Genomic DNA, 27,278 nt, shown 5'->3' on the forward strand with positions numbered 1-27,278 from the left:
TCATTTATAAATGTTCATCTTAGTTACTGCTGTCACACATGGTAATATAAAAGCTACGCTACTGTTAAAAATTTTAAGGTCCTAAAGATGACTGATTTATACTTGATGATGCATTAAACTAATAATAAAAGTTGACAGTTTATACATGTATAAATTTAAAAAAAGATTTCTATTTGAAATAAATGCAGCCGAAGATCCTGAAGAAAGTGTAACAAAGTTGCTCCAAAAATCAGAAATCAGAACAACTGATTTCAAAATGGATAATAGTAAGAAATGTTACTTCAGCAGGAAATCAGCATATTACAATAATTTCTGAAGGATCATGTGGCACTGAATACTGAAGTAATGACAGCCCTATTATTATTATCATTATTATTATTATTATTATTAAACCTTACTAACTGCAAAGGTTCTGTAAATTACACAGAAATTTTTAAAAAGAGAACAGGCTAATGAAAAACAACAACCTTACACATTCCTATTTCATCTGTTGATGTTTAAACAGGTTTAGGGGTCTTTTCGGCTGGTGAGGCTGAGAACAGCAGGGCCAGTCTAATCCAGCTCAAAATCATTAACTGTCTAGTATTTTAGGCTGGTTTAAGATGCATTTGAGCAGGCTATATTATGTCAAAGGACGCCACCCTGCGGATAATATATGAACTACACTAGTCTAAAACAACAACAGTGGCGTAAAACCCAACTCTATAAACGTGCCTAATAACAGAAGGGCTGAAGACTGCATATTTAAAATCCCCTATATTTTATCCATGCTTTCACACTCTCACAGCGTATAAAACTAGGCCTACTTCACGACGTCCTTTCATTAAGGTCGTTAACCAAAAGTTCTTCTCACTGATCTTTAATCATAGCTCTTGTAACAAATGTTCACTAGACCTTTCTGTAACGACACATCTGTCATGCAAAGAGCAGGTGAACCTATGCAGTCCACATGCAAAGTAGGATGCGAAGGCGCCTGGTCACATATGCTGTGTCTGTGATGTCATCTGCCGGAAGATGCGGTGCGCTGACTGTATTCCAGTGAAAAGCTTGTCGTAATAAAATAAATGGGAGCGAAGCGATAGCATTACTCATCTCCATGGAGTGCCACATAATGCGCCATCCCTCAAACAACACGTTTTGAGAAAATGGTGTCCAGTTCAACGACTGGCTAACAACATACAGCCTATTTTTTTCTCCATTACAATCGCAATACTGATAGCATCAATCGACCTTGCTGGTGTGACCATGAATCCGGCGGAACAAACGGTTACTTGGCTCATTACGCTCGGGGTTTTGGAATCACCAAAAAAGACCATTTCGGACCCTGATGGATTTCTGCACTCTTCGCTAAAGGATGGGGTCGTCCTGTGCAGGTTGCTGGAGCGGCTGCGTCCAGGCACTACTGATAAAGTAAGCGCGCATCCTCCCTTTTAGCGCACCGTGTTTCAGTGTTCATTTTCCTGTAATCTTCACATTACAAACGTTTTTTTTTTATCACACAAGTGGGATATATAGTGTATGTTTTGTATGTAAGAACATATGTTTTAATCCTCTAGCTATATGAATGAAAACGCAGCCCATGCAGCATCAGCAGGTCGGTAACGTTAGGCATTCAGCGCGCGCTAGTGCTGCCGTTGCTCTAGGAAACAATTTTTTTTTATTGCGAGATTTGTTCCAAACTGAATTTTTAAATCTGACTGTCATATTTCATAGAAAACCAGTACAATGTGGATATTAACCGCATGTATGCAAGATGTAAGTAACCTGCTTTGCATATGGAAACCTGAGGATATAAGCGCGTGCAAATCGCATTACATGGATGTGTATGATCTGTTAGGTATTATCAAGGTTAGCTATGCATCCTTGCTTATATTGCTTACACTGGAAATGGGCCGCCATAGACAGTAAACAAAATAGCAGATGCGCTCTCATTTAAAGAAACAGTGTTTTTTTTTTATTCCCACAAATGCTTACTTCTTTCCAATGCAATGCAAACTGGAAAGGCATAACAAATGTCATTCAACTGGAGTCAGAAATAATCAGAATGCAATAACATTAAACAACAAAATTACTCGATTCATAGTATCAGAGTGAAAATATATTCCACTGATCAACATATATGAGGTTAAAGGCAAATCTATGAAAAGCATAAAGATTTTAATATGCCTCAGAGTAGAATATAATTCAAATTAGAAATGTATTTTTTTTATACATATAAGCACATGACCACACAGGTATAATGTTATCCTGCATGTTTTTTAAAGCAGTTTGCCTTATCCATAAATAATGCATGGAGTCTCGCCTTCTTGGTTTGGTGTATACAGAGTTTTAAGTTTTAAGAAATCAGTCATATTCAGAGTCAGCTCTGACAATGACTAACAGTCTATGACAGCAATAACCTATTTTCAAGCTACATCTGGTTTGCTTATCAAATTTCACACTCTCACAGTGAACACAACAATAGGATGTTTACAGCAGGTAGAGAGCTATGTGGAAGTAGGAAAAAAAACCCCTAAAGTTTGCATATTTAAAGTGGAAAAACAAATTTTAGCGCACTTGACATTTTTAGATGGTCTGGGTAGAAGCATCATGTTTCTGTTGGGACTATCCACGTGACCTGTCAGAGTGCAATAGAACTAACCTGTTAAATTTAATGCAACACTCATGCCGCTTTATTATCAGAGGCACATAAACATTGACGTTTTGACCCATATATCTGTCACAGTATTTTTGACTATCAAAATTTAAAATTGAGCAATAATAGAACAACATTATATTATGCTCTTAATTATTCTGGTAAGTGCTCTGTGCAATAATGAGAACACGTCTGTTTGACTTTTGCTTTTATGTATAAGGCAGGTTTGTCTCAAACTCCTGCTATGGGCAGTCACTTCTATTACTAGATGAATGAATGAATGATGCACTTATATAGTGCTTTATTGTGTATTGCTGTACACCCAAAACACTTTACAATCATGTGAACTGCGCCAGTGCTACAGGTGGAGAGGAGAGAGAGTCATAGAGCCAATCAAGTAGATGGGGATTATTAGGAGGCCATGATTGGAGGTGGTGTTGGCACAGTGGATAAGACACATGCCTTTGGTGTGAGAGACCTGGGTTCAAATCCACTGTGAAACACCAATGTGTCCCTGAGCAAGACACTTAACCCCTAGTTGCTCCAGAGGCGTGTGACCTCTGACATATATATAGAAATTGTAAGTTGCTTTGGATAAAAGCGTCAGCTAAATAAAATGATTGACAAGGGTCAGTGGTGGCTTTTTGGCCAGGACAATAGGGTTACACCCCTAGTCATTACGAAAAGTGCCATGGGATTTTTGATGACCACAGAAAGTAACCTCGGTTTAACGTCTCATCTGAAGGATGCTTCTTTTTACAGTATAGTGTCCCCATCACTATACCGAGGCATCAGGACCCACACAGACCACAGCGTCAGGGGCGGGTCTATGTGGTGGCCAGGGGTGGCCCTAAAATTTGACGGGCCACACCAGGTGCCCCCCCTACCAGATGTCTTGCTATAGGCTTGTTTTTAGTACATTTCTAACTGCATCTGACAGTGGTGGATCCTGGCATTTGTAGGCAGCTACCTAGGGACGCTTTCTTCTCCTCTTTATACTTAATTTTAGGCAGCTTCTATAGCATTATCTTAATCAGAATGTCCAAAGCGCATAATGTGACGTGATCCATGTAGGCCTAAAGCACGAGGCATGAATCTCCACTTGCAAGCAGTTTTCTTTCACTCACACAAAACTGGACGTGTGCTTTTAAATATGCATTGTTCTTTTTAAAGAATTGGCTCTGCTCTTGCTCAGATATTGCTAGTACACACTCAAATGTTGTATTTTTTTCTAATTCAGGTAAAAGAGTAAGCTTTTCTCAATAAATGGATGCAAGCTAAATATTCTCAGCCTTTTCTAGTTATTTTATTAATACTTATTTTAATTAATTTATTAATTTATTATATTAATACTCAATTTAAGTACTTAAATTGTAAATATGCATTTAAATTATTTAGTGCATTTGTATATACAACAAAAGTGCATCAAACAGGCTCTAGAAAAAATCACTGAGGGTACTTCTGAAATTAGTGAGGGTGGTCTAGTCTTAATGCACATTTTCACTTATTTTTTCCAGTCTATTCATCATGTAAATACTGCTACTTCGAGAGTGAATCCCGCATAAAAATCCAGATGTCATTCCTGAAACTAAACTACTAAAGCAGTATGTGTGTGTGGCCAAATAACAAAGTTCTATATTTTAAATTGAATGCATAGAAAACTCACAAAGAGCACTCATAACCACTAAAAAAAACTGTCATTCTTTGTTCATCGCAATCTCACAAAGTTCTGTTACCAATCAATCTCACACTGCACAATTAACATATTATTAACATCGTGTATACACTCTACCACCTCGCCCCCAACCCCCAAAAAGTATTTTATTTAGTACTTTTTGCAATCTCCTTTTGCCAAGATAACAGCTTTGAGTCTTCACCTATAATGCCTGATGAGTTTGGAGAACACCTGACAAGAGTTCAGAGACCATTATTCTATACAGTATCGATCCAGATCCTTCAGTTTCCCAGGTCCATGTTGATACACTTTCTTCTTTAGTTGGGGATGAGCACGACAAAACCTTCATTTTGTCCACGGTAGCCCATTTTTTGTTGATTTGGATGGTCTTTTTAGATTATTGTCCTGATGGAAGATCCAAACAAGTTCCATTATAAGAGTTAAGACCGAGTCAGTCAGGTTAAGGTTTTTATCTGTTGTTAATTGCTAGAATCCATGATGTAATCTAAACAAGTGTTACAATCCCCTTTCCCAGTCTAGGGTTGGGAGTGGGAGTAACAGGTTAACTTAAACTTAAAGGAATAAATTAAAGAAAAACGTGGAGGAATCACCTCAGTCCTCTGCTCCAGAAAAATGCAACCACCACTTAGTTTGACCATTTAAGTAATTTATTTATAAAGCAATAAATGTCTTCAGGAGAGGGCCTGGCCAAAACAACAAACAAAACAGCAGCTGACTAGCAGGAGGAGTACTAAATCTATCCAATTGAAAGAAAAGAAAACAACAAAAGCTTTCCTCAACTCCCTCACTAACCAAAAACAGGGATAAACACGAGTACAAAATAAAATGGCACCCTCTCCCTACAGCTTCCAATACGAACCATAAATCAAATAAAGTGAGTTACAATACCTCTTAATACCTTAACAAAAATAAAAATAGAAAATAAATGTGATACACTCTGTGGCTTCAACACACCACTTGTGGACAGGAATACAATTCACTTTCAGTTCTGATCACTTAACTATTTTAACCTTACACCATGAACAAGGAACACAATGCAAGTCTGGAGCAGGGGAGAAGTGACCCTCTCCCAAGCGGTGTGCTCTTTTGTAGCAGCACCGTCTGCAGCACACACCCGGATGAGTACCACCTGTGGGCAATTTGAACTGCCTATCAATCAGAGAGCGGTAGAGAGTGAGCGAGAACACACACACACAGGATACATAACCACACCCCAAAGGGTGGGGAAAACATACCTCAACAATTAATTTAAAAACATACATCCTATAGATGCAACACAAGATGTCCAGGACCTCCAGCAGAAAAGTAGGCCAACAACATTAAAGATACAGCATTATACACTCACTGGCCACTTTATTAGGTGCACCTTGCTATTTCCGGGTTGGGCCCCCTTTTGCCTTCAGAACTGCCTTAATTCTTTGTGGCATAGGTTCAACAAGGTGTTGGAAACAGTCCAACATTTGTTCAATAATGACATGATTGCATTACAATTGCTGCAGATTTGTCGGCTGCACATTCATGATGTGAATCTCCCATTCCCCCACATCCCAAAGCTGCTCTATTTGTTTGAGATCTAGTGACTGTGGAGGCTGAGTAAAGTGAACTCATTGTCATGTTCAAAAAACCAGTCTGAGATGCTTTGAGCTTTGTGACATGGTTCATAATTCAGCTGGAAATAGCCATCAGAAGATGGGTACACTGTGGTCATAAAGGGATGGACATGGTCAGCAACAATACTCAGGTTGGCTGTGGCATTTAAATGATGCTCAGTTTGGGGCCCAAAGTTTGCCAAGAAAATCTCCCCCACACCATTACACCACCACTGTGAACCATTGAGAAATGGCAGGATGGATCCTTGCTTTCATGATCTTTACGCCAAATTCTGACCCTATCATCTGAATTTTGCAGCAGAAATCGAGATTCTTCATACCAGGCAACATTTTTCAATCTTCTATTGTCCAATTTGGGTGAGCCTGTGCAAATTGTAGCCTCGGTTTCAAAGTCAAGTCAAAGACAAAATCTGCTTTATTGTCAGTTCTTCCACATGCACAGCACATACATATAGAGAATTGAAATTGCGTTACTCTCAGACCCTTTGTGCATACAGATAACACTAACAGTAGAGCATAAAAATACAGATTAAATATAGAATACAAGTATACAAATAAGGGCATGTATAAATAAATGTGCCCCAGTGTTCAGTGTGATGGTGCTGGATGTGTTGCTGCTGACCTGTACTGCCTAAGGTCTTCCCCTCAGAAAGTCCAACAGCTAGTTGCACAGCGAAGTGTTGAGCCCCACCTGGACCAGGTATGATGGTGGTAGCTTTGAAGCATGTGGGGACAACAGCCCGACTTCGTGAGATGTTGAAAATGTATGTGAAGACATCAGTGAGTTCCACTACACAGTCTCTCAGTACACACCCAGGAATGATTTCAGGACCTGGAGCTTTGCATGCATTAATCACCTGGTCTCCGGGAGGAGTTCGAGTCTATGGTGCAGTAGTGCTGTTTTGTGCCTCAAAGCAAGCGAAGGCGGCGTTCAGCAGGGAGATGGTGCCGTCACAGGCCTGCGGTGGGGGATTGTAGTCCATAATGGTCTGTATCCCCGGTCACAGGCTCTGAGTGTCTCTGTAGTTGCTGAAACAATGGGCTATCCTCCTGGAGTAGTGTCTCTTAGCCTCTCTGATGCAGATATTTTCTCTTTTTCAGACCATTCTCTGTAAACCCTAGAGATGGTTGTGCGTGAAAATCCCAGTAGATCAGCAGTTTTTGAAATACTCAAACCAGCCCGTCTGTCACCAACAACCATTTCACGTTCAAAGTCAATTAAATCCCCTTTGGTCCCCATTCTGATGCTCAGTTTTAATTTCAGCAAGTCGTCTTCACCACATCTAGATGCCTATATGCATTGAGTTGCTGCCATGTGATTGGCTGATAAGCAATATGTGTTACCTAGCAATTGAACAGGTGAACCTAATAAAGTGACCAGTGAGTGTATTTCATTGTACACATGAAGTACATTTTATCCCTGTGTTTACCAAAACCATCATGTTTTTAGGTTCATTTGACCATTGAACTTAATTCTGTTTGAAGTTCCAGTCGTGTCTGACACCTGAATATGCTGGAGTTTATTTTTGAATGAAAGTAGAGGATTTTTCTTCAAACCCTCCCAAACAACTTGTGGTGATGAAGTTGGTGTTTGATTTTTGTTTTGTTTTTGAAGCTTTCTGATACCAAGACTCCTTGCAGAGTCTTTGGCTACCCAAGCTTTCCTCTTCATGTTGCATTAAGACACTATAGACACATTAGACAATATACGTAGATTTTATTTCCTGTTGATTGGAACTCCTTAATTATTGTCCTAATGATGGACATTTACAATGCTTTAGCTATCTTCTTACTTTTATTTATTAATTGACTGTCTATTTTGTTGACTTCATATTTGCCTAATAACAATTTCTAAGGGTACAAATAATTGTGGCCAATGTGTATTAGAGATACATTTCCTAATGTGATTTTGTTGAAAATGTGTATTTTTCTTTCTTTTTTTAAACTTTTATTTAATTTCTATTAGCTTTTTTTTTATTAAACAATACACATTTATTTTCACAATCTTCTTTGATCATATGTACTTAGGGTGCCAATAATACTGACCATGACTCTCTCTATTTAAGCTGCATTATATATATAAGATTATAAAAAATAATAAACATTTTGCTAAACTGACGACACCTGATTGCAAGAATTTATGCAAGAATTCATTACAAACAGATTTCAAGGCATTCCTTTTCTTTTATTCGACACATGATGTTTTCAGTTTATTTAGCTTGCTTTAAAAAAGATTCCTCTTGTTCAGTTAATGTTGATTGAAGTATGTTTTCTTCTGTCATTGTTTTCTTTAGATTTGCTTCTCAATTCCATAAAATTTTAATCTTTTCTTGGTTCATTTCATGTTTTATAGACAACCTCTGTCATGCTAATTAAGATTAGCACAGCTGGTTTTAAATTAATCTAGTTAATTTTAGTTCAGGGGCCTGTAACATGATGGTAGCTGAACAAATTCAGAGTTACAGGTTTAGTTTTGAGTTGACAAAACCAAACCTCTCCAATCCAACTTTGTTGGTACCATGATGCTGTTCATCAACTTTCTTTGTCAACTCAGGCTTTGATCCTGAGTTTGTGGAGTGCGTTCACATGAATGTGTGACATCACTGGCGAACAGCCAATCACGAGCTTTGCAACACAAAGTAAGTTTGATTTCCTTCTCGCGAGGGACCAGCAAGATTCAAAACAAAAGGTTAAAGGTTTTGCTAAAGGTTAAGAGATTGAAGAATATGACAAATTTAAATGTCATATGAAAAATGAAGGTGGACAAATAAAATAAGTGCAGGGACTAGTGAAACTTGTTATGTTAGTTTATACATTTGAAAATATTTAGTGATAGAGACTCGAACATGTAAGGTCAGATTTTTTATTTTTTAAATAGTGCAGTCTTTTGATACTACAGCTTATTTATATTACATGATCTGTATATATTATTATTTATTTAAAATAAACGATTTATAATAACTGTTAAACTAAATTGCTTTTGTGTAAAAGATAAATAATAATAATAATATGAATCACAATAATTATATAAATCATAAAATGACTCCGTAATTATCATTAAAGCCAGACTTCTATTTTATTTTATTTTTTAGCATTATTGAATTTTAATTTGGAGCAAGACAAACTTGGGGAGTGACTTAGTGTCAGACATGTGTCACTTCTCTCACATCTGATTGGTCCAACTTCAGTTTGAGATCTCTAACCCAGAACATAACCTGCCCCGGAGCAGGTTAGCTGTGGAGTGTAAGTTACTAAGACAATTAAATTGCCGCTAAAAGCGAAGCCACTTACGTGGTACCTTAAACCCAGGATTGGTGCAAACTAACCTGAAACTTACCTGGCTAACCAGCTAATCTAGCTTTATGGTACTGGCCCCAGGACTGCATAGTCCAGGAGTTAGTAATCTGTATTTAATCTGTGTTTTTAGAAAGCCATTTTTAAAGCCATGATTAACTATTCTAGATAAAGCCTACTCTAGACGTAATTTAAACCCTGCCTGGGAAACCACCCCTATAGATTTAACTAAAGATTTAGCATTGCATTTTTTTGTAGGTAGGCTACTGTTATTCCTATGATTATTTCACACAAGCATCAGTGGCTTGGCAGGCATCCAAGGATTCCTTTTACCCCATTTATCCCAATTTGATCATTTTGTAGTGTGAAAATGAAAAACAGATCGCCACACTGGCAGAACCCTCAGGAGAACCTCAAGGCACACATCTCTTGGGAACTTGATGGAGCAAAATGGAGCACACTGCGGTTCCTGAAAGAACTTCATAAACTGTAACCCCATTATAGGGGAAGGCTTTGATGCACTTGAAATATATAGCCTATTAAAGGTCATTTTTAGTTAGTACACAATAAAAGATATCCAAGCAAGTTTAAAAAGGGTATACCTAGCGTTTCTCAAGAAGGTTTCAATCTGAGAACCCAAACGTTGGATCAAGTATTTTTATATTTATATTTTAATTTTTCAATTTTTACAGTGATAATATATTGACTACATTTCTTCTGGTTCCACCCAGAATCCACCACGTGTTTACCTTTAGTGTGTCAGCTCACAATACATTGATAACATGTGCCTCCACGCTGAAGTATAGGCTACAATAAAATTAAGCGACTGACATTAACGCTGGAGTTGTCAAGTTGTCTATTTTTCTAAAAAAAAAAAAAAAAAAAAAACCTTCACAGATTAGCGAATACACTGTCAGAGACAAAAATATGATATATACAGATGACTACATTATATATCGGAAAGTTTTAACATTCACCTGCTCTAACTGACGGACCCGTTTTAATTTGCCCCGCCAGAGCAGGGGTGTGTTGGATCACGTCCATCTGTGGACGTCACGTCCTCCCACTTCCTGCTGTCCAGTTCCACGGTGCTGTCCCATGTGTTGGATTAATAAAGAGTCTTGTTTCGCTTAAAAAAATAAATAAATAAAAAAGTTCCACGGTGCCGCAGCTCTGTTTCGCGATGTGTGTGTGGAAGTGGTGATAGGCAGGCAGTCAGCCCGTGGACTCTCTCATACAGGATAGTAGAGGCAGCCCTTCGCTCCCAAAGCTTTTACGCTTTTTAACTGCTCTTCCCGTCTTCCTCAGATCTATCAGGATCCCAAGAACGACAGCGAGTGCTTGAGCAACATCACGGAGTTTCTCAAGGGCTGCGCGGTGTTTCGCGTCGAGGTGAGTCGGTGTGTTTCTGCTCTTTTGACTCTACTGTATGTTGCTGCATTGGCGCCACAATGAAAACAATCAACAAAAGACACGTGCAGTCTACAGAGCAGACGCAACCCTGGACCGATGAGAGAGATCATGCCCTGCTCATCGCTTCATTGTCATAGTCTAGTGGGACAAAAGCTTGGCAATGTTCTGAAAATGTTTTTGGTTGTTGTTGCAATTTTTGCCAATAACATATTTGTATTTTTGGTGGTGAGTTTGTTCGCTACAGCATAGGGCTGTGTCCCATCTATGAATGGCGTTGCTTTGTCCATTCATGTAACTTACAGTTTGTCTTTTCCTGAGTCTGCATGAATTTGAAGCTCTGGTATAAATTCATGTTTTGTTTTCTGCTTGTTTAAGTAAACAAAACTGTCTTTTAAGAATGTGTTTTAACTTTTTAACTCCAAGTACCCCTAATATGATGATTATTATGTGAGGGACATCCTTCAAAAAATATAGACGGCTATATATTGCGTTTACAGACATTTTAGGTTTATACTGTAAGTGTAATATAGTAAGCGTAATGTTATAGAGATGTTAACAGAATTTAATTATGTTTTTATTTGTCAGTGCTATTTCAGGCTAATTTAATTATTAAATCACATTGTATTATAATATAAATAACATTTCTGAAAAAAAGTAAATTTTGCATTATGTTTAACTTTACTTTTTCTAAAAAAAGTTTGTTCTGTCCACTATTAGAGCCTGATCAGTTAAAATTGTCACAAATGTGGACAGAAAGACATACAAAGGGCTAGTGGGATTTGGATCTATGCGCATTTATTAAGGAGCAGATGGTTCAGGGTGATGCTAATGTATTGTCAAGTGTATTGTCAAGTGTATCTAGACATGGTGAGGTTGAAGCCCATGTCACACATGGAGATCTTGGTAGCTGCGTAATGTGTGAAGCGTTATCTAAACAAGTACTGACAATATCTTAGGAAAAGATGCCCTCTTCTCAAGTTCAGTGGCTATCGTTACTCCATATCTTTGACATTAATGCTGTGTCAGATGTACATTTATTGTTTCTACACGATCTAGATCTGTATGTTTTGCTGGTGATTCTGTTAATTAATTAATCTCAGGATTTGTTCTCATTCGTATATGTGAATCTCACAGTTCACTTTGCTTTGTACCTTCTCAACACTGTGTAGGTTTAGGTTCCATCTTTATTTTATTGTGCTTTGAGTGTTCTCTGTTGCACCTCACAGTAATTTGCTCCTCTCCGAGCTGTTAAAAGGTATTTGGTTGACCTGGCAGTGCCCAAGGCTTCATTGCGGTTCAATGCTGTCATCAACAGCACCATCACAGTTTGCTAAATTTTGGAATAGAAATGAGCTGTTAGTATTCACTTATATTTAGTCTTATGACTAAAACATTAGAATATTAGAATGACTGAAACATTAGAGCTGTGAGCGCTTGTCACAGATATTGTGAGGACGTGTTATTGTTGTCATGCCTCCAGCCAGCCCATAAATTTTATGCACATTCAGATGACAGACCTAACATATAGTTTATGTGATACAACTAGGCCTGATTGAAAGGCTTTTTTAATTGTCTGAGAGTTTGTGTTGCACTTGTTTTGTATTAAAGTAAGACTATTTGACCTCTGGGGATGAAAGCTCATCACATTGCTCTAAATTTGTGGTTTACAGGGATATTGGTTAATCTGTTCAGTGTCCAGTTCACTCTGCCTTATGAGCAGCCTCTTCTGAAGCTCCTTCACGAAGCACTGAGCTCATTCAGCTCATTTTGCTCACACTCTATCCCACAACTTCCATTATTAATGTCTGATTTCACTCTAAATGGAATGAATCTAAATCGTGCTGACCCCAAAACATGTTTCTGATTACTAATACCAAAATAATTGAAACTGCACATTTTTCATTAAATTATTGTGGTGGGAGAGCATAATAAAAATAAAACCTATGATTGATGTTCTTATGTTAACAGTAGAAGTGGAAGATATTCCTACAGTGATTTAGTGTATCATTGAAGGAGCTGTAAGATGATGCATTGTCCACTTATTCACATCCACACACTTGTTTTTGCTTTTCTCAGGGCATAAACTGTAATCAGAGCGGAAAGTAAAGAGAAGCTGATGTTTTCTCCGACTGAAGGTCACATGCCTCTGTCCATTGACAGAAGGACACATAACTGTCCATCAAACATAATACTGGCAAAGGGCAACACAGGACAGACCATATAGAGCTGAACAAATCAGATTTCTCACTTTATGAGCAAAGAGACATAAGGGACCTCTAGCTAACCACACCACCTGCTCAGAGTCTAAACGGCATACGCAGTGAATGACTGATGATTGTCTCCATAGATGATGAATGTGGACTCTTTCTAGGTCTGGACTGTATATATGAAATATTCACCATATTCACCATATTTGCTGGCATGCAATATTTTGAATATCACAATGATATCACAAAGTAATTTATATTTGTCCATTACGTTTTGGAAGCCTCATATCTTTAGACAAATTGTGCAATCATTCTCAAGCATTTTGCATACATTTAAATATTTGTATAAAAATATACATGGATTTGACCATTTTGATATATGGGTGCATATAATTTGAAAGAGTGAAAAACGTTCCAGGGTTATTTTTAACTAGATTTTTCAATGTTCTTTGATATTGTGTATTGGAGTACAATGTTGATGTATTTTCTTTTTATCTACAGTGCTTCACAAATTTATTAGACCACCACCACACAGTTTGTAACTCAGCTGCCCTAAACTAACAGTATTGTTGATTAGAAAAAATAAGTGTTTTATATAAAAATATAGAATATATATCGGGCAAAAACTTGATTAAAACTAAACATTTTATTGTTATTTATTAGGCAAATAAAAACTGAAACGACTAAATACAACATAATAACCATATTATATATTTTCTATGGCCTTGATAACAGCTTGCATTCTTGCTGGCATTGTTTTTATGTACTTTTCTACAGTCTCTGTTGTTATTGACTGTAATTGTGCATCTGAATTAAAATAATAATAATAAGGTGCTTTACTATTTTTTTCTGCCTTTCTTGTAAAACAGTAAATTAAAAGAAACATTGATAACAACAACCATATTTTAGCATTACAAATACTACTGTGACTAAAGAGCTTACACATACGGTTGGATTAACCTTTACAGAAAAATAAAGAATGAATTTGTTAATCAACAATGCTATTACTTTATCGTAGCTGTGGCACAAACCTTACATTGGGTGGTGGTCTAATACATTTGTTAAGCACTGTAAATTCCCGCCTTGTAAATAAAGTGTGCGCTTGGCTTGAATAGTGTGTAAGACTAGTTTTATTATGCCTCTCGTGTCACGCTTGTAAAGTATATGGCCCCCTTCCTCAAATCTTGCCCTGGAAGTCCAACGCACTTCAGAGTTAATCTCCAACCCTAATCAAACTCCCCTACCTGTGATTTTCTAATGATCCTGAAGACATTGATTAGCATGCTCACGATGTTTGATAAGGGTTAGAGCAAAACTCTGCAGGAAAGTGGATCTTGTGGGCCAGATTTGAGGAGCCATGCTTTAAGTGCTTGAACTAGTCCTATATGGTTCTCTCATATTTTTAAATGGCATGTAGGGGGTCTAGATTAATGATGTTATATAATGTTTTTCTATCTGTGTAGCCTTTTGAGGCTGGTGACCTGTTTCAGGGCCACAATTTCAGCAGAGTGCTAACTACCCTGGTTGCCCTCAATAAAGTGACTGCAGGTAAGTGCATCTTTCTAGAATTATCCTGTATAGATTTTCACAATATTTTTTAAAAACATGATTACTATAACAAAAACAAAGAAACAAACTGTCAAATTTAAAATCCCTGAATCACAGTGTTATCAACGGTTTCAAATGTGTTCAAAGTTGCGAATGTGCTTATAGCTCTTCTAGTATGCGACAGTATTACAGATATTCCCATTGGTGATTTTTCTTCTCTGTGTTCTTTCTGTTGGTGTAGATATTGGCATAGGCAGCGACTCTGTATGTACCCGTCACTCTTCTGCACACCGGATCAAGTCCTTCGAATCACTGGCCTCCCAGTCCTCGCTGGGCCGATCTTCTAAATTGCTCCATAACCAGTTCCGCAGCCTTGTGAGTAACACTGGGGTGAGAACACTCAACCAGGGTCAGCGGATCTCAATGAAAATATTCATTTACATTGTTCGTCCCATCTACACTACCGTTAGGGCTGGGTATTGAGTTCAATACTTTTTAAGCACCGACCGAATTGCCTCGATACCATCGAGTATCGAAAAATGTCTTGTTGCTCTGTACCAAATTTGCACAGTGAGCCAATAAGTGTGCAGTATGTCTGATGAGCCTAAATCAGTGATTGGCTCTTGCGATGCATCAAGGAAAATGCTTGTTATGTGACAATTCACATTATAACATCATGCTACATAAGACAAAACATAAAATGTATACTATGCTTTTACTCAAAACTCACTTTAAACCACCATCAAGTGTTTGTAATAACTTCCCGATTGCAATCTAATGTGTGTCTTGGCCATATAACTGCAGAGATATGTTATTTGTAGCCTTTTATATCAAGCTAATCGCTACACCTGCTTAGCCTTTTTCTATAAACACACTGTGTCATCCCTATAAAAGTTTTTTTTTTAAGAACTGCTGAGTGATTTAAAGATCTTGGGCATGCAGCAATGATCCTCACATACTGACTTAAAATGTACATTTTGCCCTGAATACTGTTTAAACTTTATTAATATTTGCACTGATTTATTGTGTTGGTTACATTCTGTGCCTTTGTGAAGTGGGTCTTTGAGTGTAGAAACCTCAACAAACTGAAAAAAAAAAATAGTTTCCTGAGGTAATGTAATCTTGTTCAAATGGATTTCATAAAATTGGTATCAAAAAAAGTATTGTTCAGGAACAGGTATCAAAGTCAAGGTATTGATTTTGATAAAATTTTAACGATACCCAGCCCTATCTGCCGTTACAGAGTTTGGGGTCAGTTTTTTTTAAATGTTTGAAAAGAAGTCCCTTATACTCACCAGGGCTGCATTAATTTGATTAATAGAAAGAAAAAGATGTCTTTTGTTTGAGGTTTCCAACTTAAATTGATGGCTTTATAAACAGTGTCCTGGAACTCTGTCTAGCATAAACATATTAATTCACATAATTGGGTCCGTTTTGATTTACGTAAGTTGTTAACACACTATGAGGCTGCATGTAAACATAAGTACTCTCTCTCTCTCAAAGGACATGACGGAGAATAGTAACACACAGTTAGTGGTTAAAGCTCGCTTCAACTTCCAGCAGACCAATGAGGACGAGCTCTCTTTCAGCAAGGGTGACATCATTAGTGTTACTCGCACAGAAGAAGGGGGTTGGTGGGAGGGATCCCTCAACGGCAAGACTGGCTGGTTTCCAAGTAATTACGTCAGAGAGGTTAAAGGGTCTGGTAAGCGTCAGTTTGCTGTTGACCATTATAAATGTATAAACACAGTCTTCTCTTGATCCACAGTGCACCGTTATTAAAACTCTGTGTCTTTACAGACAAACACGTGTCTCCTAAATTTGGAACACTTAAAAGCCCTCCCAAAGGTTTTGATATCACAACCATCAGTAAAACCTACTACAACCTGGTAAGCACATTTCAATAAATTATCCTTTTCAGGGGACACCAGGTTGATTTGCTTAATTTTAAAGGTTTTGTGCATGAACAGTAATCAGACTGATTTGTGAATGAGCACAGCTGATTTGTAATCATTGTGTTAAAAATATCTTAACTAAAAACAGCTGCTCTTTGGTTGTCCTCAGGTGCTACAGAACATTTTAGAAACTGAAACGGAGTATTCAAAGGAGCTCCAGAGCCTTTTGACCAACTACCTGAGACCTCTACAGATGACAGAAAAGTAAAAAGTTTGGCTTTTCCCTTGAAAAAACACACAACCAATAAAATATAAGAAGGAAATAAAATTCACATTTATTCTGTGCTCTGTCTATGGCTGTTGGGTATAATTTGGTAATTTTGTGTAATTAATAAAAAAAAATAATAATGTGATGGCATAAAATGTAATCAGTTTGAGCACTGATTTACAGTTCTCATTGTTTCTCATAGACTGAACACCTCAGACGTAAGTGTCATTCTCGGGAACCTGGAGGAAATCAGCACTTTCCAGCAGACTTTGGTCCAGTCACTGGAGGACTGTACAAAGTGAGTATTATTCTAACCGTGAGCAGCCGTGTAAATTACTTAGCCCCTAAGTAATTTACGACAGGAGGGCCGAAGCGCTTCGTGAAACTGAGACTCAATTGAATGTATCAAGTTTCAACTTCTAGCTGATGAAAACAGACCTGAGTGGTAACCTGAGGTCCGTTAAAAGGGTTTGGGTATCACTAGAGGTTTCTGATATTTAGACTGACCTCTAGTGGTAAATCCTTTATTAAGTTTGGATAACGCAAAACGGTTTATGAATTTATTAACAGTTAATTAATTATTTAATTAATATATTAATTAATTTTTATTATTATGAATTAATTTAGAATTATTAATTTAGAACATTCTAAATAATAGCATGTATTTGAAATATAAATCTTTTGTAACATTATAAATATCTTTGCTGGCACTTTTGGTCAAATTTAATGTGTCCTTGCTGAATAAAAGTATTAATTTCTTTCTTTCAAAAAGTCCTACTGACTCCAAACTTTTGAATGGTAGTGTATCTACAAAACGATTGGAGTCTGTAAATTTAAGCTGATTGAAGGTGTTGTAAAAAACATTGTAATATAGATTTATATCCTACTTAGGAGTATGGTTTCAGAAAAATCCTTAGCAAAATAAATGAAGAATATTAGCACAATATTTGTGAAATAATTCTCTGTAATGTTCTGTGGTTAAGGCTTCCAGAGCTGCAGCAGAAAGTGGGAGGGTTCTTCCTGAATCTCATTCCCCAGATGAGGTCTCTTTATGTGTCTTACTGCTCCAACCACCCGTCGGCAGTCAGTATTCTCACCGATCACAGGTACGCCACCATACCATGGCCTGATTTTACAGAGAGCCTCTCCTCTGAAAACTGGTGACTCTTCTCATTTCTGTCCCTGTAGCGAGGAGCTCGGGGAGTTCATGGAGGAGAAGGGTGCGTCGACACCAGGCATTCTCACACTGACCTCTGGCCTCAGCAAACCCTTCATGAGACTGGACAAATATCCCACATTACTAAAAGAACTGGAGAGACACATGGAGGTAGAAGAGAGAGTTTGAGCTTATGGGCTTTTCTGTTGAGGTTTTACTGATTGGTGGCATTTCGTGTGACACTGTTTTCTTTCCCCTTCAGGAGGGTCATCTGGACAGGACAGAAATTCAGAAATGTATGACGGCTTTCAAGAATCTCTCTGTGAGTGTAAGAATGCTAAAGCAGACTTGGTTGTTTTGCCACTGCAGTTAGGTGTGGATCATTCCCATGGAAAACAGCCTTCTTAATGTGTTGTGTTGCCATGGTTACAGGCACAATGTCAGGAGGTGCGGAAGCGCAAGGAGCTCGAGCTTCAGATCCTGACCGAGACGATTCGTCTGTGGGAGGGGGAGGACATCAAGACTCTGGGTTCAGTGCTGTATATGAGCCAGGCCATGGTCCAGAACCACGGCTGTGAGGTGAGATCTCAATAGCTCGTACACCTCATGAACATTTTCTCTCCTAATACTGTGAATTTGAGGGTTTGATTTGACCAAAACCAGACATTAATGTCAGCATGAAATGAAATTCACCCTATTCTAAATGCATGTTATTCAGGATACTGTGAATGATTCATCCATGCATTTTTTTTTAATAATGTTTAATCAAAAATCTGGACTTAATGATGATAATAATAATGATAATTTAGTCTGTTTAAATCCCGACACTTTCTTACAATCGACCCCGAAAACACATTCAGATCTTCCTCCATCTAACAACCAATGCATCAAACTAAGTCTTTGCTCTTTATTTTTCTTTCCTTTTTAGATATGTTACTCTGATGTATGTCACAATATAAAAGAGCAGATCTGTCGCTACTTCTGTTTCACTGGGTCTTGAACAGTTCAGGTTGCTTCTGGGGAAACCAATATAAAAAAATACTTATGATAAAGACAAAACATTCTGACAAAAATGTTTGTTAGCAGTCATACCACATGCCCTATGTCTGGGAGTGACATGGTGCCAAACTGTTGTGATTGAAAAAAAAAGACCCTCTTCAGGTGATACCACTGATCTATATAACGATATTCTCTATTACAGATATAGTTGTTATTTTTTTGAGGCACATTTTGGAAACTATATGTGTTTTTTTGAAAGTTATATCCTTAAATATTTTGTTCTCAGTCATGGACACCATGAATGGAAAAAGCTAAATTACAGCACAAATGCATTATAAGTAAATTCAAATGGACAAAAATGGCAATAGTTTTTCAATGTGTTTTAGTCCTATAGTTATAATGGCTATATGGTATTATAGTTTTTTATATTGATATAACTTTTTTTTTTTAGGAGAGGCATGAACGTTACTTGCTGCTGTTTCCTCATGTCTTGCTCATCCTGTCTGCAAGTCCAAGGATGAGTGGCTTTATCTACCAGGTCAGAACCCAGCTGCTGTCAGAACTGATTACTACGCAGCAGAATAAATCTCACTGTCCTTGCTCTGCCACCCCCTAAAATCCACTCAAACCACATCTTTTCAAAACATTAAAATGGCACTTACGGCTCTAGCACAAAGAAAAAATGTCTGCTTTGTTTCTCTCAGGGCAAGCTACCTTTGAGTGGGATGACAGTGACCCCATTAGAAGACTGTGAAATTCACAAAAATGCTTTTGAACTCTCGGGTAAGGACAAACTGATGCACATCTTTTGTGTTCAGGACACAGTCAAGTGTTTTTGATCATTATTAGTCCTTCATTGACTCTGTGTGTTTGTCCATCCAATAGGAAGCATGTTCGAGAGGCTTCAGGTGATCTGCTATAACAAACAGGATCTGCAGGACTGGCTCGAGCATCTGAACCGACAGACCAAGCACACCACCATGGCGGCTCCCAGCATGAAACCCCTCACTGTCCCCTGCCACACAGTGAGTCATCTATTTCACACCTTAAAGCCAAAGTATACTTCAGTATTACACTTACACAAGGGTACGCGTACCAGACAATTTTTGTTCTATGTATGCGCAGCTCATGCACCCGCATTGACTTAGTTTTGCACTAATCAGTTGTTCCACACGGTGGCGACACTGGCCCGGGTCATTTTTTCACAGTAGAAAATTAATCAAAAGAGACGGAACAACGACAGCAACAAATACTGGTGTAGACGAGTTGAAGAGTAATGGTCAGACTCTTCTGGAGGAGAAGTAAGCCTGCATATTTGTCCATTTCAAAAGAAATGGACAAGGGTTTATAATGGGAATAATGCAACAACAACAGATACCTGCATTGACAAGCGCTTGTGTGAGAGGGTTTTGAGATCACAGCAACTTTATTCTAAAACAGTACAAAGCCATTTTATCAGTCATAACTTCTGTAGAAAAACCGAGCAGACACTGGACAAAGATGAAGCCTTCTAGAGCACATGTGTAGACCGCCTGCATTCACACACACCTTGACTGGACTATACTTTAAACGGCTACATGTTCAACTGCAAAATGCGTAAAAAAAACAAAGTATACTTTGGCCTTTAGTAAACCACACATATAGTATTTAAATAGATATATTAATGTTTTAGAAATATTTCAGTGTACATTTTTCTTTTATTTTCTTTGTCTATATTTATTTAACACTTTTATAGGTGGTATGCACAAAAAGCTTTACAAAAAAGTAAAAGACACATGTGTAAATACAGTCTAAAGAGCTTTACAAAAAACAAAAGTACAAGTATTTATTTCTTTTTGAATTATGACCTATATGTCCATTATCTAATGGATATGTCAATTATCTTCAACTACAAGGTTAACCTACATTTTGCCCCTGCAGCTCCCGTCTCACCCTCTGACGCCGTCCAGACATGGAGAAAGCCGGGGCTTTACAGTTGCTCCAGCATACCACACCTTACCACACCCCTCCTCTCATGGGACCCCTCACAGCACCATGATGTGGGGCCCCCTGGAGCCCCCCAAAACCCAGAAGCCTTGGAGCCTGAGCTGCTTGCGTCCAGCGCCCCCACTCAGGCCCTCAGCTGCTCTCTGCTATAAAGAGGTATTCTGGGCTCAGATTACAGCACACTGGACTTCTAGTTAAAAATATTGTGAAAATATATTAAATGTAGTATAATATAATACAGACCTGTTGATTAATTGTTGATTAATTCCCTTGATACTGTAGTCACTATTATTTTGATACTATGGTAATATGTGAACACTAATTAACACCTCTAAATAACTTCATATACTCTCTCATGGCACTGCAAAGTCTCAGTTTTACCTCCTTCTGTTTCCCTTTCCTATTTCTATTCCTTCTCTTTCAGGACCTCAGTAAAAGCCCCAAGACTATGAAAAAGCTGCTGCCCAAGAGAAAGCCAGAGAGGAAGCCGTCCGATGAGGAGTTTGCACTGAGGAAGAGTAAGTCAGCTGGTTTATAATGTTATTGATACTGAGAGTTTCTGAAAGATCATGCATCTGATGTATCCTCTGATCTGTGAAGGTACTGTAGCTTTGGAGGAAGATGCTCAGATCCTGAAAGTGATCGAGGCCTACTGCACGAGTGCCAAAACCAGACAGACTCTGAACTCAAGTAAGTCTCGTACGAGGGCCTGTTCACCTCCGTTTCGTATCCTCTGAGACATTCTTCATTCATACCTACTTATCTATGTGTACCATAGAATTAAACCAGTCTGTTGATCTTAACAAAATTATTCTGAGATCTCTTATAACAATAACCTCTCTCTTTTTTTTTCACTCGTCATACTTAATGTTCATTTATTTATCATGATCCCCTGCTTCCCATATTTTCATTTTGACATCTTTACACATCATTTTTGTTTATTCATTTATTTATAAAACCTATTTGCTCTCTTGGGGTATAATTGGTTCTTCCATCTGTGTGGTTTCACAACCCACATCCATTCTTTGTCCGGCCCCCTTGTTTAATATCCTTTCCATTTGCAATTCTCCTTCCCTCCCTTCATTCATTTGATTTGACCCCCCTCTCATCATCTGCGACTGGACGTCGTCTTCAGCCTGGCAAGGCACTGATCTCATGCATAACCACGTTTTGGATCAATCCAGTGTGGACTCTCTGGGCCGCCGTAGCAGTATCTCGAGGCCCGAGACCACCTCGGACCTCTCAGAGGACTCTGACTATGATAGTATATGGACGGCCCACAGTTACAGGATGGGCTCTGTTTCCCGTAAGAGCTCCTACATTTCCCACCAAAATTAAACTCCCCCTCACTCCTCTTATTTCAAGTGACTTTATATTTATTTATTTAATGATCGGTCACTGTAATGCATATTTATTTTATTCATTTTTATTTATTTTTTAATTTCTCAGTGTTGTATTATTCATACCTCGTCATCATTTTCTACATATATATGCACTTTCCCAAAGCAATTCCCTGTTGCCTTGACATCTGAATCCCCCGAAACCACCACCTCACTTAACTCAGTTTTTTTAAACTTTTTTTTGCATCACATTTGATATTTATGTAAGTGTCCTTTAAAAAAAAACTGATGTTTTCATTCCCAGATGTATTTAATTGTTAATGCTGTTGAAGGTACAATACACTCTGAAGGCAACAAGGACAGGTTCTGCTGTAAAAAAAAAAAAAAGTGTCTGTAAATATTAGAGCATTGTCGTTCATCTGAAATATGTGGTATTAACTTGGACTTTTACTGAATGTGAACATTAGATCGCCACTCTGCTGAAACAAGGAGTTGGGTCTTTTACCAGAGAGCTTATTGAATGAGAGAAATTCATAACTATGGTTCTCAGATGGCATCATGGACAGTATTACTGGGGACGTCTGGCTCATACTTATGTGATATAAATGTATTTATTTTCAATTTGGAAATGTATTTTGAATGATTTTGGACTTTTTGTATGCTTGTATCTAACATGTAAGTTTATAGTGGTGTGTCTATGGTGAAAAGTATGGAAGTTTACAGAACAAATGAATTTTAATGTTGGTTTAAATTGTTAGAACCCATTCAAATCAGGTGTGTGGATGGTAATAGTCGACTTCTTCACCATTCATTCGAGACTCTGTCAAAGCCTCAGTGTTTGATGCTTTTCTTCTTTTATGTATGAGAGAAACAAGAAAATCAACTTGCTAGTTATTTCAATAATGACAAAGAGTATAATTCATAATGTTTTGTGATTTCTTGTGACCAAGTTCTATTCTGTGGTTAAAAAAAACAAAACAAGACAATATGATTATTTACTACCTTTTTGTCGGTCGTTTCATTCAGATATTCTTAAAACCTTTCAACAGAGATACTTCAGTGATGTTTATGTGGTTTGAAATTAAGACATTATTAATGTCTGTTAAATATATATATATATGCAGAGTCAAATACATGACAAAATACCACAAACATTGAAATATACATTTTGTATAAATCTTGGGTTGTTTTGTACAGCATGTTTATCCTTTAAAAATTACAGCAAAACTAAAAGTTTGTTTCCATCTATCTTGCAACAAAAAGTTTTGTTTTTGTTTGATTTTGCTTTCTTTTTTATATAAATGTATAGCTTATTTTCACTTGATGGGTTTTGTTTTGTTTTTGGGGTTGATGAAATTTTAGTTTTACCGCCCTTCAGGAAACCCTTGGTCCTCTGGTTTTTGAATGCTTTTAGTTTTCTTGGATGACCCCTCTCTGCATGACTAACTCCTGTCTCACTCACGCACAGTCCTGTGTAAGTTTGATCCAGTCCAAACTATTTTTTTGAGGCACAGCGGTCCTGTACTGACCTAATCAATGAGTCCAACTTAACCAATCTTCCCGAAATCATTCTGCGGGGCTTCTCTTTGCAAACAGGACAGTGGAAAGATACCAGTCCAGTTCTGATAGTTCATGGGGAGGAGACGTTCAGTGTAGACGAGTTGAAGAGTAATGGTCAGACTCTTCTGGAGGAGAAGTAAGCCTGCATATTTGTCCATTTCCAGAGCAGGGTTTATAATGGGAATAAATAAATAGGGATGCCTGTCAAGAGAGCACAAATCGAATAGAGCTTTAAGATTTAAAAGAAAAAAGGTATGTACTGACAATATTCAATATTTTATGTTTCCTAGGGGCCTTGTGGATGTCGTTTATGCTCTGAGAGATGAGGTACAAGAACTTAAACAGGTGAGTGTCTTTGAGGGCTGGAGGAAGTTTTTCCTAATATTTAAATTAACAAAAAACACTAGTATTTAATATTTTCTATTTCCTGCTTACATGATTTTACCGTTCTAACAGGACTATAAAAAAATGAAGAAATGTCTGGAGGAAGAACAGAGAGCCCGGAAAGATCTGGAGAGGATAGTTCGAAAAATTTTAAAGAATATAAACGATCCTTCTTGGGATGAGACCAATTTATGAGATCAATGTTGCCTCCTTATTAGTTTTTGTACTTTTACATTAGTGTTTAAGATGATCGGGAAGTTAAACCAGAACATTCAAATTATCATGTGTTTTCTTACATTGAAACCACCTTAAGAGAAGTCTGTAGTAAAATAATCTTACATATTTGACCTTACATGGCTCATTCCAATGTTAAAAAACTAAAAAAAATGGTCTTTTAGTGCACCTACACCAAGCAGATTTAGTTTGTGAAATCCTGAAGAAATGTAAAACCACTTGTTTATATCTGAACAATTATGATGTGACTTGCTTGAAGTGGTAGCTAAATCTTGTCGGGTGGCATGAGTGTAACCTGTGAATATCCCTGACCAGTTTGTCTTTCACCTGATGTTAAGGTGTTGAGGGAGTACCTCAGTCTTTAAGTCCCACTAATGTTTGGGATTGTGAGTGTCCTGTTTTCTACGTAATACTTTTGTCATTACAAAGGTTTAAGAGATCATCATATTTTACTGTTAAGTTCCATTTTTAAATAACTTTTATTCAGATGCTCTCTGATTTAAGATGTTGGATCTGTGAATATTTACATGAGAAATATACAGAGAACTTTTTCATTCCATTTAATTGTTTGTTGATATTTAATCTTTAATTCAACAGAGTGAGTGTGCACAAGCATCACAGATGTCACTCTATATGTTGAATGTGGGACATGATGCTTATGTCAGTATGTTTAGTACCTGTTTAGGTGCCATTGCAATTCAAGCTGTGACAGTTCAATATTATGATACTCATTATACCTGAATAATTTTTTATATCAGTTATATCTGTATACATTTCAGTGTCAGTCACTTACTGTGACAAAAGCAGAGCCAAACTCTTATTTATGGACTTGACTGTCTGTGACTTATTACTGTACTTGACATTTATTCCTATAGTGCTTACACAGCAACACTAATAGAATAGCCTCATCAGAATTCATGTTGGATATTTATTAATTAGAATTATTTTCCTCAGTTCCATGTTACTGTAAATTACTGATAAAAAAAAATGTATACCTTGAATGCACTGTAAGTCACTTTGGATAAAAGCGTCTGCTAAATGCATAAATGTAAATTCTGTAAATAAAGACGGTTTTTTATTTGCTTCTCTACTTCAATGTAATCAGTTGGGCTTAAAAAAAATTACTGCAAAGTACTTGTACTAATTGTTTTTGAAAGCCATCTTATGCTAACCAAGGCTGCATTTTTGTTAAATCAGAAAAAAAAATATGAAAATATTACATTTTAAAATAATTTCAGTAGATTTAATTTTTTTTAATAGGATTTATTCCTGTGATGCAAAGCTGAATTTACAACAGCCATTACTCCAGTCTTCACATGATCCTTCAGAAATTATTCTAATATGCCGATTTGCTGCACAAGAATAATTTCTTATTACTGACAAAATGGTTGCTGCCTAATATTTCAATTTTCTATGATGAATAGAAAGTTCAAAAGGAGTCTATTATTTTTGTATAAATTGAATGCATCCTTGAATTTTTTTTTATTTATAGTCAATGATATAACTGTAGGAAGATTTCCCACTGTGAACACCTTGAACCCGCAACTCTGACCTCTGATGTTTACAGCATGAGCAATGTGAGAACGCATCATGCAGATGTATTAACTGCGTGTGAATGAACAGATGTGTGGTGCTCAACACGGGGAGTTTATGTTTCCGTACTCTGTCAAGAGGAAGGGCACGATGACAAGGGTGACTTTATGCCCTCGCCTTCGTCTGCACACAACAGTTCTGGGTGAAGGTTGTGCATGCACCAGGCTCTATTATAGTGACAAGGCAATCTAGTCCCATTGTGGGCGATGATTCTACTTCACTGATTAACAATGGAAAGGATATAATTTTGCTAGTGTTGGCAAAAAGCTCAAATGTCAGGCTTTTCAGAATGCCAGCATTGCCTTGTTCGCAGATGAATAAGAAGAAAGTCACCTTTTGTCTCCTGTTAAATATTCCTGCATAAATACAAAGGAGCATAATGCCCTCCTGATAAAGGAAGCCCTGATTTATCCTTTGGTGTATAGATAAAACCTGCAGATAAATGCCAGGATGGCCTTTTCATTTTTGTTCTCTGCGGTTCGCTTCCCTTTTTACAGCATATCGAGTTTGGAAGACAGGTGTCGCTTTCAGTGACAATTTGGTTTTGTTGAAAGGACAATTAGTGCTACCTTGCCATCATCAGTATAATATCACAATTTCTCACCGAAGATGCTTCAGACCTTCATTGTTGACATTCATGTTGGATTAAAGCATAAGTTTAGGACATAATGGTTGTGCAGTTACTCTTACTGTTAAAAAGTTTGACTCCCAGGTATTAACAGCCTCTTTACGGTAATGGTGAAAGCACAATACCTGTCGTCGAAATGCAAAAGGGGCGGCAGAACTCTGTGGACATGGAATCATTTTGCTTTTGACCAGTCTATACACACATACACACGCACACACAGTCGCTTGTCTAAGACCCTGTCTTTCCCTTTCTTTTCCTCCTTTGGACTATTCAGTAGACTGTGATCATTTAGATTTGACATGCATTGTGGCTGAGCTGGTCTCTCTCTTTTGCTCTCTCTCTCTCTCCCTCTTTTGCTACTGTCTGTCATTAATTTCCAGGCTTTACAATTTGCCAAAAAAGAAAGAGAAAAGAGTGAGTGAGTGGAGGAAGGATAAGAGCTTAGTGTCCTTTTGAAGGGGTTTGTTATAGCACAAAAACAGCCGCCCAATAATTTTTCGTCAATGTTTAACTCTAAAAGCTTTTCCCCGTCAGCTTTTGAAAAGAAGAGCAATAAAGCCCTATTCATACGGACTGAATAAAAACAGTCCTCTGGGGGCTATGACCAAAGGGCTTCTTTTCTTCTGCCTCTAATCAAATAGGAACTGAAATGAATTAGAGTTTTCTTATGAAAATAGCCTTTGTTGTCAGGCAGGCCAGTAATTCATAAACAATAAGCAACGTCATTGTGTGGCTAGTAATATATTCATGCTGTGGAAAGGCTATAGAAGGCAGTGCAGGACTGTGGCTCTGTGAATGAGGGGAGGGAAGGACTGGTCCTGGACTCTTCATT

At 37.6% G+C, this 27,278-nt stretch overlaps 1 protein-coding gene across 5 annotated transcripts; it reads left to right on the forward strand.

Annotated features, from left to right (window-relative positions):
* Window positions 1-996: 996 nt before the first annotated feature.
* LOC132152845 (rho guanine nucleotide exchange factor 7-like) lies at window positions 997-25,315 on the forward strand. Of its 5 annotated transcripts, none has more exons than XM_059561770.1 (22): window positions 997-1,410; window positions 10,544-10,627; window positions 14,319-14,403; window positions 14,645-14,793; window positions 15,907-16,108; window positions 16,204-16,292; window positions 16,468-16,562; window positions 16,769-16,864; window positions 17,550-17,672; window positions 17,755-17,893; window positions 17,985-18,044; window positions 18,155-18,301; window positions 19,173-19,259; window positions 19,426-19,504; window positions 19,607-19,746; window positions 20,642-20,863; window positions 21,132-21,225; window positions 21,308-21,397; window positions 21,843-22,013; window positions 23,644-23,743; window positions 23,898-23,952; window positions 24,064-25,315. In XM_059561770.1, the coding sequence occupies exons 1-22, from the start codon at window positions 1,246-1,248 to the stop codon at window positions 24,184-24,186; spliced, it is 2,595 nt and encodes an 864-aa protein (XP_059417753.1). In that variant the 5' UTR covers window positions 997-1,245; the 3' UTR covers window positions 24,187-25,315. The 5 variants fall into 5 exon arrangements, with proteins under 5 accessions (XP_059417753.1, XP_059417754.1, XP_059417755.1 ...); XM_059561771.1 differs by having other exon boundaries at window positions 14,645-14,778; XM_059561772.1 differs by lacking the exon at window positions 21,843-22,013.
* The last annotated feature ends 1,963 nt before the right edge of the window (window positions 25,316-27,278 follow it).

Source organism: Carassius carassius, chromosome 11, assembly GCF_963082965.1.
Source record: "Carassius carassius chromosome 11, fCarCar2.1, whole genome shotgun sequence".
NCBI classification, from domain to species: domain Eukaryota; kingdom Metazoa; phylum Chordata; class Actinopteri; order Cypriniformes; family Cyprinidae; genus Carassius; species Carassius carassius.

What these genes read in the sequence shown, in the direction of transcription:
- LOC132152845 (XM_059561770.1), top strand. Translation starts at nt 1,246, where the DNA reads ATGAATCCGGCGGAACAAACGGTTACTTGGCTCATTACGCTCGGGGTT. An exon ending in TCACTGGAGGACTGTACAAA is followed by an intron (nt 16,865 to 17,549) that starts GTGAGTATTATT and finishes TCTGTGGTTAAG; the next exon opens with GCTTCCAGAGCTGCAGCAGA. An exon ending in CGGCTTTCAAGAATCTCTCT is followed by an intron (nt 18,045 to 18,154) that starts GTGAGTGTAAGA and finishes CCATGGTTACAG; the next exon opens with GCACAATGTCAGGAGGTGCG.